This window comes from Panthera leo, chromosome E2 (assembly GCF_018350215.1).
Source record: "Panthera leo isolate Ple1 chromosome E2, P.leo_Ple1_pat1.1, whole genome shotgun sequence".
Classification (NCBI taxonomy): domain Eukaryota; kingdom Metazoa; phylum Chordata; class Mammalia; order Carnivora; family Felidae; genus Panthera; species Panthera leo.
Window position 1 is genome coordinate 7,239,632 of NC_056693.1, and position 17,803 is coordinate 7,257,434.

The 17,803-nt window shown below is 48.1% G+C and overlaps 1 protein-coding gene and 1 non-coding gene across 3 annotated transcripts; both read right to left on the reverse strand.

Moving 5' to 3' along the window:
* Positions 1-6,992: 6,992 nt before the first annotated feature.
* On the reverse strand, positions 6,993-7,099 carry LOC122209282. The gene has a single exon (XR_006197549.1). It is a non-coding gene; the product is annotated as a U6 spliceosomal RNA (small nuclear RNA).
* Positions 7,100-8,680: 1,581 nt separating this feature from the next.
* LOC122207856 (sialic acid-binding Ig-like lectin 5) lies at positions 8,681-16,755 on the reverse strand. Of its 2 annotated transcripts, XM_042918107.1 has the most exons (9): positions 16,514-16,754; positions 16,024-16,428; positions 15,572-15,850; positions 15,330-15,377; positions 11,829-12,086; positions 11,464-11,748; positions 11,052-11,151; positions 10,679-10,760; positions 8,681-8,933 (listed from the first exon to the last, which is right to left on the reverse strand). In XM_042918107.1, exons 1-9 carry the CDS (start codon positions 16,551-16,553, stop codon positions 8,760-8,762), a joined length of 1,671 nt encoding a protein of 556 aa, XP_042774041.1. In that variant the 5' UTR covers positions 16,554-16,754; the 3' UTR covers positions 8,681-8,759. The 2 variants fall into 2 exon arrangements, with proteins under 2 accessions (XP_042774041.1, XP_042774042.1); XM_042918108.1 differs by lacking the exon at positions 15,330-15,377 and having other exon boundaries at positions 16,514-16,755.
* Between the last annotated feature and the right edge of the window lie 1,048 nt (positions 16,756-17,803).

Sequence of the window (17,803 nt, forward strand, 5' to 3'; positions counted from 1 at the left end):
TCACCGGCTGCATGGGCGTATCCCGCAGCCAATCAGCGGCTGCACGCGCCTTTCCGCCGCAGCCAATCAAGGAGGCCGCTGAAGCTTGGCAACCCCCAGAAACAGTCTTGAGGACTTGAACCGGTTGTGGTGGGAATGTGGGTGCCCGTTTTCCTTTTAGAGAGGCCTTTCTTCATGATGCTAATGAAAACTCTTCTACCCTGCCTGATTCTGCTGGCTCAAGCTCCTCGTTGCGCTCATGAAACACTTTCTTAGCCATTAAACCTTTTCACGGGTCGCCTGATTGGCTCAGACAGGTGGAGCATCCACTCTTGATCTAGGGGGTGTGAGTTGGGGCCCACGCTGGGGGTAGATATTACCTAAAAATAAAATCTTTTTTTTTTTTTTTTTTAGGACTGCCTGGGTGGCTCAGACGGTTGAGCCTCCTACTCTTGATTTCTACTGGTCATGATCTCACCGTTAGTGGGTGGGTTAGAGCCCTGTCTGTGGCTCTGTGTTGGCAACGGGAGCCTGCTTGGGATTCTCTCTCTCCCTGTCTCTCTGCCCCTCCCCTGCTTGCGTGCTGTCTCTGTCTCTCAAAAATAAATAAAAACATTAAAAATTAAAAAAAAAAAAAACTGGGGCGCTTGGGTGGCTCAGTCCGTTAAGTGTCCGACTTTGGCTCAGGTCATGATCTCACGGTGCGTGGGTTGGAGCCCCCATCCAGCTCTGTGCTGAACGCTTGCTCAGAGCCTGGGGCCTGCTTCAGATTATGTCTCCTCTCTCTGCCCCTCCTCCACTCATGCTCTGTCTCACTCTGTCTTTCAAAAATACATAAATGTAAAATTAAAAATAAATAAAAGTAAATAAATAGAGTTATCGTATTTGTTGTTGAGTTGTAGGACCTTCTTTTATTATCTGTTAATCCTTTATCAGATATCTGATTTGCAAATGTTTTTTTCCATTCTGTGGATTGCTTTTTCACAATGTCAAAAGTGTCATTAGATGCACGAAAATTTTCAATTCTCATGAAGTCCAATTTATCTACTTTGTTGCCTGAGTTTTGGTGCCATATCTAAAGGATATTGGTCTGTAGTTTCATTTTCTTGTAGTGTCTTTGTCTGGCTTTGGTATCAGGATAAAGTTCGTCTCATAGAATGAGTTAGGAAGTGTTCCCTCCTCTTTGATTTTTTGGAAAAGTTTGAGAAGGGGTGGTATTAATTCTTTATTTATTATATTTTTCTAAAGATTTTATTTTTAAGTAATCTCTACAGCCAAAGTAGGGCTTGAGCATGCAACCCTGAGATCAAGAGCCACACGCTCTACCAACTGAGCAAGCCAGGTGCCCCTAATTCTTCTTTAAATGTTTGTTAGAACTCACCCATGAAACCATGTGGTCCTGAGATTTTCTTTGTTGGAAGGTTTTTGATTCCTGATTCAATCTTACTAGTTATAGGTCTATCAGATTTTTTATTTCTGATTGAGTCCTGCTAGATTGTGTGTTTCTAGGAACGTGTTCATTTACCTAGGTTACCCAATTTGTTGGTGTACTCTCTTATAATCTTTTAAAAATATTTCTTAGTTGATCTAGCTAAAAGTTGGCCAATTTTGTTGATCTCTTCAAAGAACCAACTTTTGGTCTTGTTGATTTTCTATATTGTTATTCTATTTCATCATCTCCATTATAATTTTTATTATTTCGTTCCTTCTGCTAGCCTGGGGCTTAGTCCATTTTTCTTTGTCTTCCTTAATATGTGAAGTTAGGCAGTTTATTTGAAATCCTTCTTCCTTTTTAACATAAGCATTTACAGCTTTATATTTCTCTCTGAGCACTGCTTTCACTGCATCCCATGAATTTTGGCAGGCTGTATTTTAGTTTTCATTTGCCTGCAGTATTTTCTGGTTTTCCTTGTGATTTCTTCATTGATCAAATGGTTGCTTAGGAGCCTGTTGTTTTGATTTCCACATATTTGTGAGTTTTCCAGTTTTCCTTCTTATCATCAATTTCTAGTTTTGCTCCACAGTGATCAGAAAAGATGCTTTGCATCATTTCCATCTTTTCAGATTCATTCAGACTAGTTTTGTAGCAAGAGGAGTCCTTCCCCTTTTGCAACAGTCTCCTTTTCTTATGGCAATAATCCTTTTGAACAAAGTCTTGCTTTGTCTAAATCCAGGTTCATTTTTTTTTTAATGTGGCAGACTGAAGGATGAAGTCCAGCCTCCTCAGCCTGGAGACAGGGCCCTTGGAGAACAGACTCCAGCCAGAGTTTTGGGGAGGAAATTAATCTTGTCTCTTTCACCCCAGGTTACAGCTAGTGCAGACTGTCTGCTCTTGCCCAAAAGCTACCAGGTCATCTCCCACTTCCTTGTGCCTGATGTTATCACTCCCCAGGCTGCTTTTCCTCTTCTCTGCTTGGCCAACTCCTGCTTGCCCCTCAAGGTGTGGCTTAAAAGTGGTTTCCTCTGAAAAGCTTTCCCTTTTTTTCTTTTTCTTCTTTTCTTAAATAAATAAAGTTTATTTATTTTGGGAGAGAGAGAAAGACAGCATGAGTGGGGGAGGGGGAGAGAGAGAGAGAGAGAGAGAGAGAGAGAGAGAGAGAGAGAGAATCCCAAGTAGGCTCTGCACCATCAGCGCAGAGCCCGATACAGGGCTTGAACCCATGAACTGTGAGATTATGACCTGAGCCAAAATTGAGAGTTGGACACTTAACTGACTGAGCCACCCACCCACACTTGGAAAGCTTTTTCTAACCCTTTTCCCACCCCTGAGGCAGAGGTCAGAGCTTTTGCCCTTGGGTCCTCAGACCATGGGCTCTGCTTATCTGTTTAATATCCCACGTCCATCTTTATAGGAGCCTCATCACACTGTGGTTTTTTTTTTTTTAAGTTTATTTATTTGTTTTGAGAGAGAGTGTGCCTATAAGTGGGAGAGAGGCACACACACACACACACACACACACACACACACACAGACGGACAGACAGACAGAGTCCCAAGCAGGCTCCACTCTGTCATTGCAGATCCTGATGTGGTGCTCAAACTCACAAGATCATGACCTAAGTCAAAGTTGGACACTGAAAACCTGAGCCACCCAGGAGCCCCCACACTGTGTTTTAATAGGTTGCATATTTCTGTCTCTTCCCCAAACCCTGAACTTGAGCTTTTCTGAGGCAGGAACTGTATGTATCTTCTTCCTCTTGGAAGAAGTGTTCCCATCATATAATGGGCATGCAGCGAAAGTGTAGAGAACAAAGAGATGGAGAGAAAAGCAAGGATTTCCCAAGGTTCCCCTTGTGAATGTGATGTAAAGCTGCGGAAATGTACTTAATTGCTTTGTAACTGGCCAGGAGTCAAGCGGTGTCTGCGGTCACCTTGAAAAGAAGAACTGGGGAAAGTTGTCGGTCATTCTGTATGTGTGAGTGCATAGGAGCTCAACCCTAACCCAGTGGTTCTCAACTGAGCACATTTGTGCACCCTCGCCATGGACATTTTGAAACGTCTGGAGACATTTTTGGTTGTCAAAAATAGGTGTGGGAAGCCCCTGGCATCATGTAGGTAGAGACTAGGGCTGCTGCTTAACATCCTACAATGCACAAGACAGCCCCCTGCCCTCCCACACAACGAAGAATGATTCATCCCCTAATGCCCACATATCAATAGTGCTGAGGCTGGTTAGCAATGCCCTAACCCAACCCATGGGAGAATGCAGGGTTGGGGGTGGGGCTCAGGTAGGAAATGCAGCTTGTCTGAGGAAGTGGTATTTGAGCCAGATCTCAAAGGGTAAGTGTGCACGGTGAAGATAGAGAAAGGGGACAATATCACAGTGAGGTGGAACCGTGTGAAAAAAGCATGGAGAGAGCACAAGGGGCTGGGGATGTTCAGGAAGTGGCAAGGATGTGGCCAATATGTGTGAGGGGTGGTGGCTGAGGGAAAAGGGTGAGGCAGGTGACTGTGGGATTGTGGAAATTCTTGAGCAGCCCTCATTGGAGTGGACACCTCATCTGGAGGGAAAGGGGCGAGGAAGTTAGCAAGTTAGAGACAGATGGGCTGATGGGGAACCCAGAGGCTGGGGAACTGGCTGTTTCAACGGTCTGGGGGTTGGGGAGAGAAGTCAAGTGAGACCTGATCTGGGCATGCAGAAGAGGGGACAAACTGGGAACTTGGTGACTCATGGAAATGGTCACTGAGAGAGGTGGAAGTGAAACTAAATCCTGGCAATGAAGACTTGAAATAAGCCTTACACTTCTTCTTTGTTCACTTGCCTTTCTCTGGAACCACGGGGTTGCCTGCTGGATCCGGGTGTGGGCGGAGAATCTGACATCACATGTCTACACAGGTTGAAGCCTAGAGGTGTGTAGCCAGTGGAATGATTACTGGGCAGCGTTTGGCCCTTGGCTGAGTGGACTTTGACCAGGCTCCCGAGGCTGCTCACCACACACTGGGCACAATGCCACCCTGTGCTCATTAATTGCCTGCATTCTTAAATGAGTGAGCTAGGGAGTGTTATCCTCACTTGATGGAAGGGCAAGGGGAAACAGCAAGAGGTCAAGTGGTGAAGTGAGCATTCGAAGCCCAGCAGAATGACTGAAGAACGTAAACTACTTTTTTTTTAATCAAGGGGAAATTCATGTAACATAAAATTAACAAAATTTAAAATTAATTCATTTTAAAAATATCTCTTTTGAGAGAGACAGAGAGAGATCAGGGGAGGGGCAGACAAAGAGGGGGGCAGAGGATCCAAAGTGGACTCTGTGACAGCAGAGAGCCCAATGTGGGGCTTGATCTCACGAACTGTGAGATCATGACCTGAGCTGAATTTGGACACTTTACCGACAGAGCCACCCAGGAACCCCAAAATTAATGATTTTAAAGTGAATGATTCAGTGGCGTTTGGTACATTTACAATGTTGTGTAACCTCTGCCTCTATCTGATTCCAGAACATTTTTATCACCCCAAAAGGAAACCCTTACACACATTAAAGCAGTCATTCTCCCTTCCCTCTTTTCCACAGCCCCTGGCAGTCCCTCATCTGCTCTCTGTCTCTATGAACTTACCTATTTTGTATATTTCATATAAATGGAATAATATAATATGTGACCTTTGTGTCTGGTGTCTTTCATTTAACGTATTTTTGAGGTTCATGCATGTTGTATGTATCAGGGCTTCGGTCCTTTTTATGGATGAATAAAATTCCATTACATGGATAGACCACATTTTGTTCACCCATTCATCCATTGATGGACATTTGGGTTGCTTCTACCTTTTGGCTATTATGAAGGGCCTTAAACATTCAACTGCTTTCCCCTACCACCTTGATAAAGACCACTTAGATGGTCTCTAGATCCCGTGATTAAACTATGGTGGAGAGATGAACAGGGTTTCTGGGGTTCCAGAGGAGGGAGTTCCAGAATCTTCTCCAAGATAGCAGGAAGGGGTGTAAGAAGGTTTCATGCTGGAAGTTGGGCCTTGAGTACTAGTGGACCTTAGGGACACTTTATACCATGGCCAAGGGGACCTCATAGCCTCCAATGGGGGAGGAGAGGATGTGGACTCACCAGATTCAAGAAGTGGTTCAGACAGTGGCCTCTTAAAGGAACAGGCAGAGAAGACCCTAGATTGGGGCCTGTGAGTGTGGAGAAGGGGAAGAGGTCTGTTTTGCAAGATCCCACTGAGTGCCAGATCAGAAGTTGTGTCCTGGTGGGAAGTTGCAGCTAATACAGGCACAGGAGTATGAGGCTCTCCTTGAAGAGATAGCAGGCACCATGCCAGTGGATGGACATTCCCACATCCTGGGTGGAGAATTGAAGGGAGAAGCCGACTTGAGGGAAGGCATGGAGCCAGTTTGGGATGCATTGAAAGTGAGGAGACTGTGGTCCTTCAGGGAGAGATGTCCAGGAAAACATAGGGATTTAGAGTCTAGGAGAGAGCCTTGGGCTGGAAATACAAGTTGAAGGCCCTATGCACATCATCCCCTTGCACTCAAGTGCAAAGCATTTCAGAGGTTTCCTGAGCCCAGTGCATGTGCTGTGTCCAAGGCTGGGTTCTGAAAACATAGGGCCAGACATAGTGCTGTCCTTGCCTTGGGGGAGCTTATAGTCTGGAGAAATCAGAGTTAGATATTTGCAAGGATAATCTTTTTAAAAAATGTGAACATAGGGGCACCTGGGTGGCTCAGTCAGTTAAACATCTGACTCTTGGTTTCAGCTCAGGTCATGATCTCTTGGTTTCATGAGATCAAGCCCCACGTTGGGTTCTGGGCTGGCAGCACAGCACCTGCTTGGGATTCTCTCTCTCTCTCTCTCTCTCTCTCTCTCTCTCTCTCTCTCTCTCCCTTCCTCCCTCCCCCACTCACATGTCTCTACCTCTCAAGAAAGAAAGAAAGAACGATGAGTGCAAATTTTGTTAAAGAGTACTATTCATGTAGAAAAGGACACAAATCACAGTGTGTTACTCAAAAATGTTGCACAGAGTGACCACATCTGAGCAGTTAGGACCCAGATCAAGACACAGATCTTACCTGGAGCCCTCAGGACACCCCCACTGTCCCCTTCCAGTCACTACCCACCCACCCCCCCAACAGTAGCCAGTATCTTGACTTCTAACAACAAAGATTAGTTTTATCTGTATCTGAACCTTATAACAAGGCTGTCACATAGTGGGGACTCTTGTGTCTGGGTTCTTCCACTCCACATTATATTTCTAAGATACTCCCTTGTTGTATGGGTTGCTCATTCCCCTCTTCCACTGCATGGATACTCTGTCAACTATCTACCTGTCTTAGTGCTGGTGGGCATTTGGACAGGTTCCATTTTTCAGCCGTTACAACCACAGCTGCCATGAACTTTCTCACACGCATTTGGTGAAATGTTTGTGAGCCCCTCTGTCGGATACACACGTTACAGTGAAGTTGCTGGCTCCTGTGCTCAGTGTTAGTAGAGAGTGACAAACATTTTTCCAAATGGTTGTACCAATTCTCACTCCCCACCCTGGCCCAGCGATATATGAGAGTTTCAGTAACCCTCTCCACATCCTCACCGACACTTGCTATTCTTGTCCAGGGGCCATGCTAATAATCTTCTGTGGATCTTCTCAATTTTAGTATATGTGCTGCTGAAGCACACTTGGTATTCTTCAAGAAAAAAAATTTTTTAAGTTTATTTATTTATTTAGTAATCTCTACACCCAACGTAGAGCTCTAAACTCACAATCCCGGGATCAAGAGCCGCATGTTCTTCCAACTGAGCCAGCCAGGTGCCCCAAGGGAAAAAAAATGTTTATTGTGGTAAAGTATACTGTTTTAAAGGTACAATGAGTGGCATTAAGTACATTCACATTGTGCAACCATCCCCACCACCCATCCCTAGAACTTTTTAAAGTGAAATTCTGTGCCTATTAAATACTAACTGTCCACCCGCTCTCCCAACCTCTCAGCTCTTTGGTAACCACTATGTACATCACTTATTTGTATTGTGGTAAAAAACCAAACCAAAACAAAACAACACAAATGTCTACCATCTTCAACATTTTTTTAGAGAGAGAGAGAAAGAGAGAAAGCACCCACATGCAAGAGGGGGAGGGGCAGAGAGAGAGAGAGAGACGGAGAGAGGGAGAGAATGTTAAGCAGGCTCCATGCTCAGCTAGGAGCTGGGGCCCCATCCCACATCTGTGAGGTCATGACCTGAGCTGAAATCAAAAGTCAGACACTTAACCGTCTGAGCCACCCAGACGCCCCACTCTTAAACATTTGTAAGTGTGCTAGCTGCATGCACATCATTGATCTCTAGAAAATCTTCATCTTGCAGAACTAAAACTCTACCTATTACATAGTAGCTTCCTATTTCCCCCTCCCTGGGGGTTCCCCAAATTTCTAAGAATTTGATTACTTTAGATACTTTGTATAACTGGAAGCATGCAGTATTTGTCTTTTGATGGTGGTTTATTTCCCTTAATGTAATGTCTCCAACACTTGATATTCTTGATATTGTTATTATTTTAGCCAATGTGGTCGTTGTGTTGTGGCACAGCATTGGGGGCTTTATTTGCATTTCCTTGGCAGCTAGTGAAGTTAAACACCTTTCTATCTGCTAATTGGCCCTTTGACTTTCTTTCCTTTTTATTGAGTTGTCTGCTTTTTTTCTTACTGACTTTTGGAAGATCCCTATATATTCTTTTTATACTGTGGATGGATCCTTCGTTAGATACATGTATTGGGAAATATCTTCTCCTGTTAGTTACATGCAGAAAGAGATTTACAAGGCGCCTGGGTGGCTCTGTCAGTTAAAATCTAACTTCAGCTCAGATCATGATCTCACTGTTTGTGGGTTCAAGCCCCATGTCGGGCTCTGTGCTGACAGCTCAGAACCTGGACCCTGCTTTGGATTCTGTGTCTCCCTCTCTCTCTGCCCCTCCGCTGCTCACGCTCTGTCTCTCTCTCTCCTTCAAAATTATTAAACATTAAAAAAATTTAGGGGCACCTGGGTGGCTCAATCGGTTGAGCATCTGACTTTGGCTCTGGTCATGATCTGGTGGTTCATGGGTTCGAGCCCCGCGTCGGGCTCTGTGCTGACAGCTCAGACCCTGGAACCTGATTCAGATTCTGTGTCTCCCTCTCTCTATTCCCTTCCCCCACTCATCTGTGCTCTCTCTCTCTCTCTGTCTCTCAATAAATAAATAAACATTAAAAAAATTTTAAAATAAAAATAAAAAACATCAGTGCCTGACACGCATTTCCTCAGAGATGCCCTGTCTGGGCTCCTGAGGGGGGCCGTGGGTGGGGTCGTCATTTCTGGGTCTTGATCTCTGCATACTCGGTGGTCTCCCGGTCCTGAAAGTTGTGTGGCCTCAGCCCGTGGAATGTGAGGGAAGCGTAGTGGAGCTTCCCCTCTTTCTCTGAGGGGAAGGCAACTGCGACTGGGGAAAGGGGGTCTGACCGGCTGTCTGACTGGCTGTGATCCTGAGTGGGAGGAAAGAAAGGCATTTGAGCTGGCCTTTGGGTCTGGAGAAGGGAAGTAGGGGCTTGGGGAACACTTAACCATTTATCCACTTCATGCCCATTTCCTGAGCATTCATTCACTCACTCACTCACTCACTCACTCATTCATTTGTAGCTTTAACAAATTTTCATCATAATGGCATTGATTCCTTGCAAATCCCCCCACCACTCCCCTATGGATGATATATATAACTGTTGTCATTCCATTTTATAGACAGAGTGTGCAAGGTCAAGAAACTCTTTAGGACACACCATCTCTGACCTCAGACAGCCTATCTGACCTCAGACAGACAATCCCAAGAGAGGACCTTGCCTATGAGGGCAAGGAGACAGTATCACATTGTCTCTCTCACAAACACACGCAAATTATCTAATTGCACATTGTGATTTGGTGGGCAGAAGAAGGGTGCTAAGGGTGTGGGTGAGAATCACTGAGGCGTGTAGGAGCTCTGCCTCACCTCCCGCCCCCACCCAGAGGCTCACAGGGTGCTGGGGACAGGCCTGCGGTTATTACAGGGAGGCATGATGAGTTTCCCTGCATAAGGCAGGGGAATATTGAGACTGGAGTGTGAAAGGCGATTAGGGGTCTGGCTGGTACAAATGGGGAGGGACACAGGAAATCATGCATGCAAACGCACAAAGTCACAGAGAATGAGTCCTGCCTGGGGATAGAGAGCTCCTTTTGAGGGCATGGGACAGATCACAGAACACCAGCCCAAGGAAATTGTGTAAAATATGTGTAAAATACTGTCACCCCTAGCCACATGTGGCTACTGAGTACGTGAATCATGGCGATTCCTCATGGAGGTGTGCCATGAGTGTGAAATAAACCTTGGATTTCAAAGACTTGGTACCAAAGGAAGGAGAAGAATTAGAAGAAGAAGAAGAAGAAGAAGAAGAAGAAGAAGAAGAAGAAGAAAAAGAAGAAGAAGAAGAAAGAAGAGTGCAAACTATCTCATTAATAACCTATACATTGATTATTGATGATGTGATGGTGAAGTAATATTTTGAATATACTGGGTTAAATAAACATATTAAAATAGATCTCATGCTCCTCTCTATTTAAAATTTTTTAGTGTTTATTTATTTTTGAGAGAGAGAGAGAGAGAGAGAGAAACAGAGCACGAGGAGGGAGGGTCAGAGGGAGAGGGAGACACAGAATCTGAACAGGATCCAGGCTCTGAGCTGTCAGCACAGAGCCCGACATGGGACTCAAATGCAGGAACTGTGAGATCGTGGCCTGAGCCAAAGTCAGATGCTTGAACGACTGAGCCATCCAGGTGCCCCTCTCTACCTTTTAAATGTGGCCATTAGTAACTTTTAAGCTACGCACATGGTTCACATTATATTTTTGTTGGACTGTGCTGATCTAGACAGTGGGGGGGGGGGCGCAGGTACAGGGGTGACAGCTGTTTGGGAATTTCTTGCCTAAAGCTTGGGAGGAGAGGTGGAGTTGTGGAGAGTGAGGCCAGTGCCCCAAGAGGGAGACAGTGGGGGCTCGGCAGGGAAGGGTCTAAATGGAGGAGAGGGGAGAGGAAAAGCTGTCTCTCCAGTCTTTGAGATGAGAGCAGCCAGAAATCCCAAGAGAGGACCAAATTTGGTGGGGGGAGGGGTGGTCAGGGAGGGACTCATCTTTTGGCATGCTGAGTGAGCCACCTCATGCCCCAGCCCAGGACACCGGATAGAAAGATGCCCACGCCACTCACCTGGGAGACTGTATTCAATGTGGGATGGACGTCATTCCTGTGCACTGCTTTCCTGGTTGATTTCTGCCTGTAGGTCTTCACTCTGAGGAGAGAGATCAGGGCCTTTCAGCCTGGCTGGCTCACTGCTGGGACCCCGGAACTGTCTGGCTGCAGGGACCACAATGAGAACACATCTTCCCTCCTTGCAGACGGCAACCACCCACCCCATATGGGGAACAGACTACTGGCCCAGGGGTCAGGAGGCTGAATTCCTGATGCAGCTTCAACCCACTGCGCTCCTCCAGCTCTGGGCTTTGAGTCTGGGAGGTTTTTCTGAGTCCCCTCCCTGACCCAAACTCATGAGGCCCTCGCCCAAACCGGGGTCACCACTCACGCAAAGAAGATGATGAGGCAGAGACACAGAGCAAGCAGGGCCGTGACACCAGCTCCCCCGATCGCCCCCTGAAGCACACCTGTCCTGGGCCCTGGTCTCCCTGCAGGTAAGAGGCACCCGGGGTGAACTCCAGCACCATGAAGTAGAAGTAGGCACCTAAGCCTCCAGCCTTCTGGAATCCATGACCCCGGGTTGTGCCCACTTCTATCCAGGACTGGCTCCTCTGTCCCCCTGTCCCTCTACGGGATCCCAGCCACCTATTCCCCCAGCCCCTCCCCCACCAACCTTCCGGTGACTTGGACCTCTGGCACCCCTTGGCCCAGAGTCAGAAGCACTTCTCTGCTTGATCCTGCCTCGTGCACCTCCTTCCTCCAGGCATCACCCTCCCCTCACCCCGACACAGCCCCCTGACCTGGCAACAGCAGGATGGTGGCGCTCTGTTCCCCATGCACATTCCTGGCCTCGCAGCTGAGTCTGAGGCTGGAGCCCAGCGGCTCCATGAAGCTCAGGTTGCTGTTTGCCCAGGGCCCCTCGGAGCTGGAGGTGACCGTCAAGGAGGCATTGCTGTGGTTCCCTTCCAGCAGCCCCTCCCCCAGCCGCCAGTGCAGAGAGGGGGGCAGCTGGGATTGAGCAGAGCAGGTGCAGTGCAACCCCGCACCCTCCCAGGAGCAGGAGGGACCAAACAGCTTCGGGGGTTCTGCAGGACGACAAGAGAGGGATCAGAGGAGCCCCACCTCCCAGGACCCAGGCATCCTTCCCAGGTGTGCTGCAACTCACTCTTCACAAGGAGGCTCAGGGATGCTTCCAAGGAGCCCAGCAGGTGCTGAGCTCGGCAGACGTATATCCCATGGTCCCCCAGTTCCACCCGGGGCAGTTGCAGGACCCCGGGATTTGAGGGTTGTGAGGGCTTCAGGGTCAGGCTGCCCCGGGTCCAGCTCAAGTTGGCAGGAGGGTTACTGTTGTGGTCACAGACCAGGTGTAGGGACTGGCCCTCCTGGACTGGGAGAGATGAACCGTTGCCCAGAGCCTCAGGTGCTGACAAGACAGAGAACAAGTTAAGCCCCGGCCCTCACCAGGGGTATTCTGTCTCCGTCTCTGTATGTGTCTCTCTCTGTCTCTTTCTTTTCCTCACATCATTTAAGTCTGTTTCTTCTCTTCCACAGCATGATGGGCTCTTACGTTTGGGGTCAGCCCAAGGGGACAGAGCTGGGAGTGGGCACTACAGCCTTTCTAAGAATCCCTCTTGTATTCATCTGAATTGCCTTGTTTCTCACCCACCTACCTCAGCCATCTGTGCCAACGCAGATCCCAGATTTGCCTCTAAGAACCTGGCCGTTCTGTCTTTCACTAAGTTCACAAAGACCCGTCTCATTTAGCCGGGTCTGAGAGTTCACAGTCTTGTGAGCGAGATTCCCCCAAATCACTGTGATGTGTTTTGTGACAGGGGTCCGTTGTGCGGAGGGAGCCCTGAGGATGGGAGTTCAGTGACACTGTCAGGGAAGGGAGGGCTTCCTTGAGGAGGAGAGCCTACAGCAGAGCAGGAGAGGGGCTGGGAGCTGGCTGGAGGATGATGCTGGTAAGGAAGAGCAATTGAGGGAGGCAGACACAGAAAATGCAGCTACGGCTGGGGCGTGAGAAGGCCCTGCACGTCAGGGAAAATCAAATAGTCCTGTAAGGCTTGAGTGAATGTGTATGCTTGGGAGTGTTTACATACGAGGCTTCTGGAGGTTAAAAAAGTAATATTAGATGACAGAAAGACAGAGGTTTGAAAGGAAATATTGGTACACACAACATTACTGGTAAATGGTTAACAACCAGCTCATTGGGGAGGGAGGAGGGGAGGGAAAAAAAAAAAAAACCAACCCTGACTTGTGACATTTGCCAATTTCCTTAGTAATTTCCATTTGCCAATTTCCTTAAATACATCCCCCCCGGCCAATTTCTAGCACCCAACTAGATGTCACTGAACCCAAAGTTGAGGAAGCATGGACACAATTAGCTCCCGCCTACCAGTGAAAGCCAACTCCAGGAAACCAATGAATGCAACACTTCCCCTCAAAAGAAAAAAAAAACACATGTTTTTGCCTAACAAAGTCACCACATGCTAAGTCAAAGAGGCCATTATTAGGCTGCAAATAAATCCTTTCAACTAACATACAACTGATTTCCTTCATATAAAAAGAGCTTCTTCAAATCACTAAGAAAAAGTCCACAAAGAAATACAAATGATTCTTAAACGTAACGAAACATACACAACGTTGTTTACAAAATGATCATTCAAGTTAAAATGGCAGTGAGTTCACCTAAGATATCAGCAAGGATGAAATGACAATGTTCAGCAGTTTGGGATTATAAACAGAACAACTTCCATACCACATGATTTGGCAGTCTCTGTAGAAATTACAAACACACCCTTTGATCTGGGACTTTTCTTCTTGAGACAATTATCTTATAGACACATGTACACATATGGGGAATGTTTGTACGAGTTATTTGTTGCAGTATTATGTGTCTTATCAAAAGTCTGGAAACACCGTGGCTTTCCACCAATGGGGACTAATGAAGTACTTTACATTGTAATATACTTCAAATTAGAAGACCATGGAGTCGTCAGTAAGCATGAAGAAGGTTTCCTATTACTCATAGACAGTCATGGACTAACGTCACTTGGGACAAATGCATCATGGCGATGTAAGACTTTTAACAACAAGCAAAGCTAGGTGAGGGCTTTATGGAAACTCTGTGTACTATATAAACCTAAAATTATGCCATGGTGAAAAGTCTATAAAAAATAATAGCCAAGTGAAATAAGTCAGTTTGAGAAAGACAAATACCATGTGATTTCACTCATATGTGGAATTTCAGAAGCAAAACAAACGAGCTAAGGGGAAAAAAAGAGAGAGAAAGACAAACCAAGAAACAGATTCTTAACTATAGAGAACAAACTGATGGTTACTGGAGGGGAGGAGGTGGGCAATGGGGAAATAGGTGATGGGGATTAAGGAGGGCACTTGTGAGCACCAGGCGATGTATGCAAGTGTTGAATCACTATTTCATACACTCGAAACTAATATTACGCTATACGTTAACTAACTGGAATTTGAATAAAAACCTTAAAAAAATAATAAAGATGTAGAGCAGCGTATACAATATGATGTGTATGTATGTGTGTGCTTTTAAATGGAGATGCGTAGATTACATTTAGAAAGATATCCAAGAGGGGAGATACACAGGTGCTGAACAGTATTTTATTCTTATTCAGTTTTGCTAGGGACTGGAATGGGTTCCCTTCAAGCTCAATGTCCAAGCCCTAACCCCCAATACAGTGGTATTTGGAGCCCTTTGGATGGGCCTTTGGGAGGTGATAGGGTTAGATGAGGTCATGAGAGTAGGGCACTCCGGATGGGGTTAGTGCTCTTATAAGAAGAGACACCAGACAGCTTTCTTTCTTGCTTTTTTTTTTTTATAATTTTTTAATGTTTATTTATTTCTGAGAGAGAAAGGGAGAGAGAGAGAATGAGCAGGGAAAGGGCAGAGAGAGAGAGAGAGAGAGAGAGAGAGAGAGGAAGACATAGAATCTGAAGCAGGCTCCGGGCTCTGAGCTGTCAGCACAGATCCTGATGTAGGACTTGAACCCACGACTGCAAGATCATGACCTGAGCCGAAGTCGGACACCCAACCGACTGAACCACCCGGGTGCCCCAGAAAGCAGTCTTTCTCTCAGATGCGCTAGAGAAAACACGGCCGAAAAGCAACCCCTCTCACCCGGAGTGAGCTCTCCCCTGGAACCATATTGGCTGGAACCTTGGAAGCTTGACCTTATATTTGCCAGTCTCCAGAAATGTGAGGAATAAATGTCTGATGCTGAAGTCCCTCAGTCTGTGGTATTTTGTTCTGGCTGCCTGAGCAGACCAACACACTTTATGCTTACTATTTTAAAGAATATCATGTGAATGTTGAAGGAAACTGCAGGAATAGGCAGGGTCCAGATCCTAAGGGAACAGGGCGAGATTTGGGAGGAGGACACAGCCCTCGCACCAGGGAGCGGCACACCCATCAGGCATGGAGGTTGTGCAAAACCCCTTGGGAACAGGGTCAGGAGTGGGAGGAAGCCAGTTTGTAAGCTGAGGATCCAGTGGGGGGGGCTGTCCCACCTCCGCTACCCCACACCTGGCCTGAGCCTTTCTCCCACCTGGGTTCTAAAACCCCAGCTCTGCTCTGAGGGGTGGAGACAGACGCCCCTTCCGCCAAAGCCTGAGAGAAGAGGTTGCATCCTACCTGTGCCTTCTCTTGGGAAAACACTGATGGTCAGGTTCTGGGGCGCATCTGGACAGATAGACATAATTGTTTTCAGAGACAGGAAGATGAGGGTTGGCCCTATTCTCCCAGAAACTACAGAAATAGGAAAAGGGTGGAGTTGCGAGTTTCCTTTCCTTCCTCCCCAGAATTCTAGACCCTGCCTCCCCCACCCCCAGCACCCACTGTCCTCAGGGACCCTGGTGTCCTGGCCTGGCACTCACAGGACACGTTGAGCTGGATGGTCCTCTCTGTGCTAACGTTAGCTCCAGGGAAGGTCACTTGGCAGGTGAGGTTGGTGCCATGGTCCTGGGGCCCCGGGGTGAGGGTGAGCACCGAGGAGAAGTGTGCCCCATGGCCCAGGGAGGTGAGGGCATCCCCGATCCAAGAGAAGATCGGGGGTGTCCCCCTCTTACAGGCCCAGGGCACACTACAGGTAATGTTCATGGGCTGGCCAGATTCTAGGGGCCCCTGGATGTGGATGTCAGGTGTCCGTGTGAGAGCTGAGGGAGAAAGAGAGACAGAGACCCAGGCCCTGAGTGAGCCCCCAGAAGCAGCCTCTATATTAGGCCAGCCGTTTCCTCCCAGCCAGGATGGAAATCAGGGGGTCCCCTCCCGGACCTGCCCTGGGGCCCACAGGACCCATGGATGTCCTCTCTTTGACCCCACTCCTTACTTGTCACATGCAGGAAGAGCCGGTAGTTCTTGAAATGATATCTCTTCCCTATGTAATTGTATTTCACATAAGACCCTCTCTCCACCCTAAAGAAGTATGTCCCCGAGTCCCTTTTCTGTGCGTCTCTGATGTCCAGGGAGCAGTTGTAGTCCCTGAGGTCTTCAGGGAGGTGGAAACGGCCTTGGGTCTCCTGCTGCACTTCACGATTGGGGTTGTTTGTGGCCACTGGAGCACCCTGTACTGTATTGGTCCCTTCCCGGAACCAGTAGCCGTGAGTTGGGTCCTCCTCAGTGTATTGGACTGGGGGGTAAGAGAAACTGCAGGGCACGAATGCACATAGACCCTCCTGCACCATTATGGGTGTCTGCACTTGCAGGTGAAATCTGGGATCCTGAGACTGGGACCCTGTGGGGAATCAAGGGTCAGTGTCAGCCCCTGCCCGCCCGGTCCTCTCGCCTCCGGCCCCGTCCTCTCGCCTTGGCCCACTCACCTGCACACAGCAGCAGCAGCAGCAGCAGCAATGGTGGCATCTGTGGGGTAAGAGTTGTGGTGCCTTGGTGTTACAGGATGGGGAGGAAGCCCCGATAGGAAGCCCAGGGCTGATGTCTGAAAAGTGACTGCCCATAGAAGAGGAACTTGTCTCCAGCATGCTCTCGGAAGTGGCGTGACCCTTAAAGATTAACCACTCCTACTTTCCAGATGGGGTTCCAGCAATCCACTGCCCCCCACCCCGGTCCCTGTCCGTGGCCTGTCCCTCCTGCCCCTCTGTCCCCACCAGGAGGGCAGGCACTACCCGGCCAATGACACTTCTAGAAGCCCAGAGGGTCAGTCCTGCCAGTTGTGGGGCTCAGGAAGGGGTTTAACCACTCTGCACAGGGGAAGCTTGAGGCAAGAAAGACGGGGACAGGTCCCCCCCCCCCACACACACACCCCAGGTGAGGGAGAAGATGATTAATGAATGAATGAACATGACAACTGCATCATCACCATCTCCTTTCAGGGGAGTGGAGTCAAAGGGGAGAGTGTCAGACTTTGTGTCTGGTCTTGAAAACTTCCCTAACACCCAAAAAGACAGAGACACTCCAGGCCACGCGAGCTCCTGTTGGTAGAGCGTGAGCTGGTAAGAACACAGGCAGGGGTTTGTAGGAAACCCCATTGCTCTGTGTAGCTAGGAGGTGAGTTCCCAGGTCTGAATGGCCAGAGTGGATGGGACCAGGACTCCGAGGGGGATCTTGAGTTTCTTAATCAGCTCATAGCTGCCTGCCCCAGGCTTCCCTGGGGTTGCATGCACCAGGCCATGCCTGGGAATTGGGCATTTGCTGCAAGATGATAGCACAGCATGATGGTGAGGGAGAATGCCCAGGTGTGCCTGGCCCTCCTAGCCTCCAAGCCTCAGTTTCCTCAGGAGTCCCATGGAAGGATCACAGTCGATGCTTTGTCTGGGGGAGAATCCCACAGGAGGACAGAGGTGGGCATTTTCGGCAGATGCGGGTGTGGCCATCTTGCATGTCAAATGCCTGGTCCTGTCCATTCCTCAGTGGTCATTCTGAGTCCTGCCTTTAGTAAGAAGCTCCTGGTGGTCAACCCTTCCCTAAAGCTTCTTGGTGGTACTGTGCTGTGATAACCCTAGCAAACCAGTACATGGGGTTTTTGAGAAGACAGATGTGTTCATACAAGAAAAGTGCTCCCAGCAGGCTGGTCTGGCCCACGCTGGGCAAAGTCCGCACAGTGGCCAGTGGCGGGCCTGTAGGAGAGGGCTGATCTGAAGACGGAGGAAAAG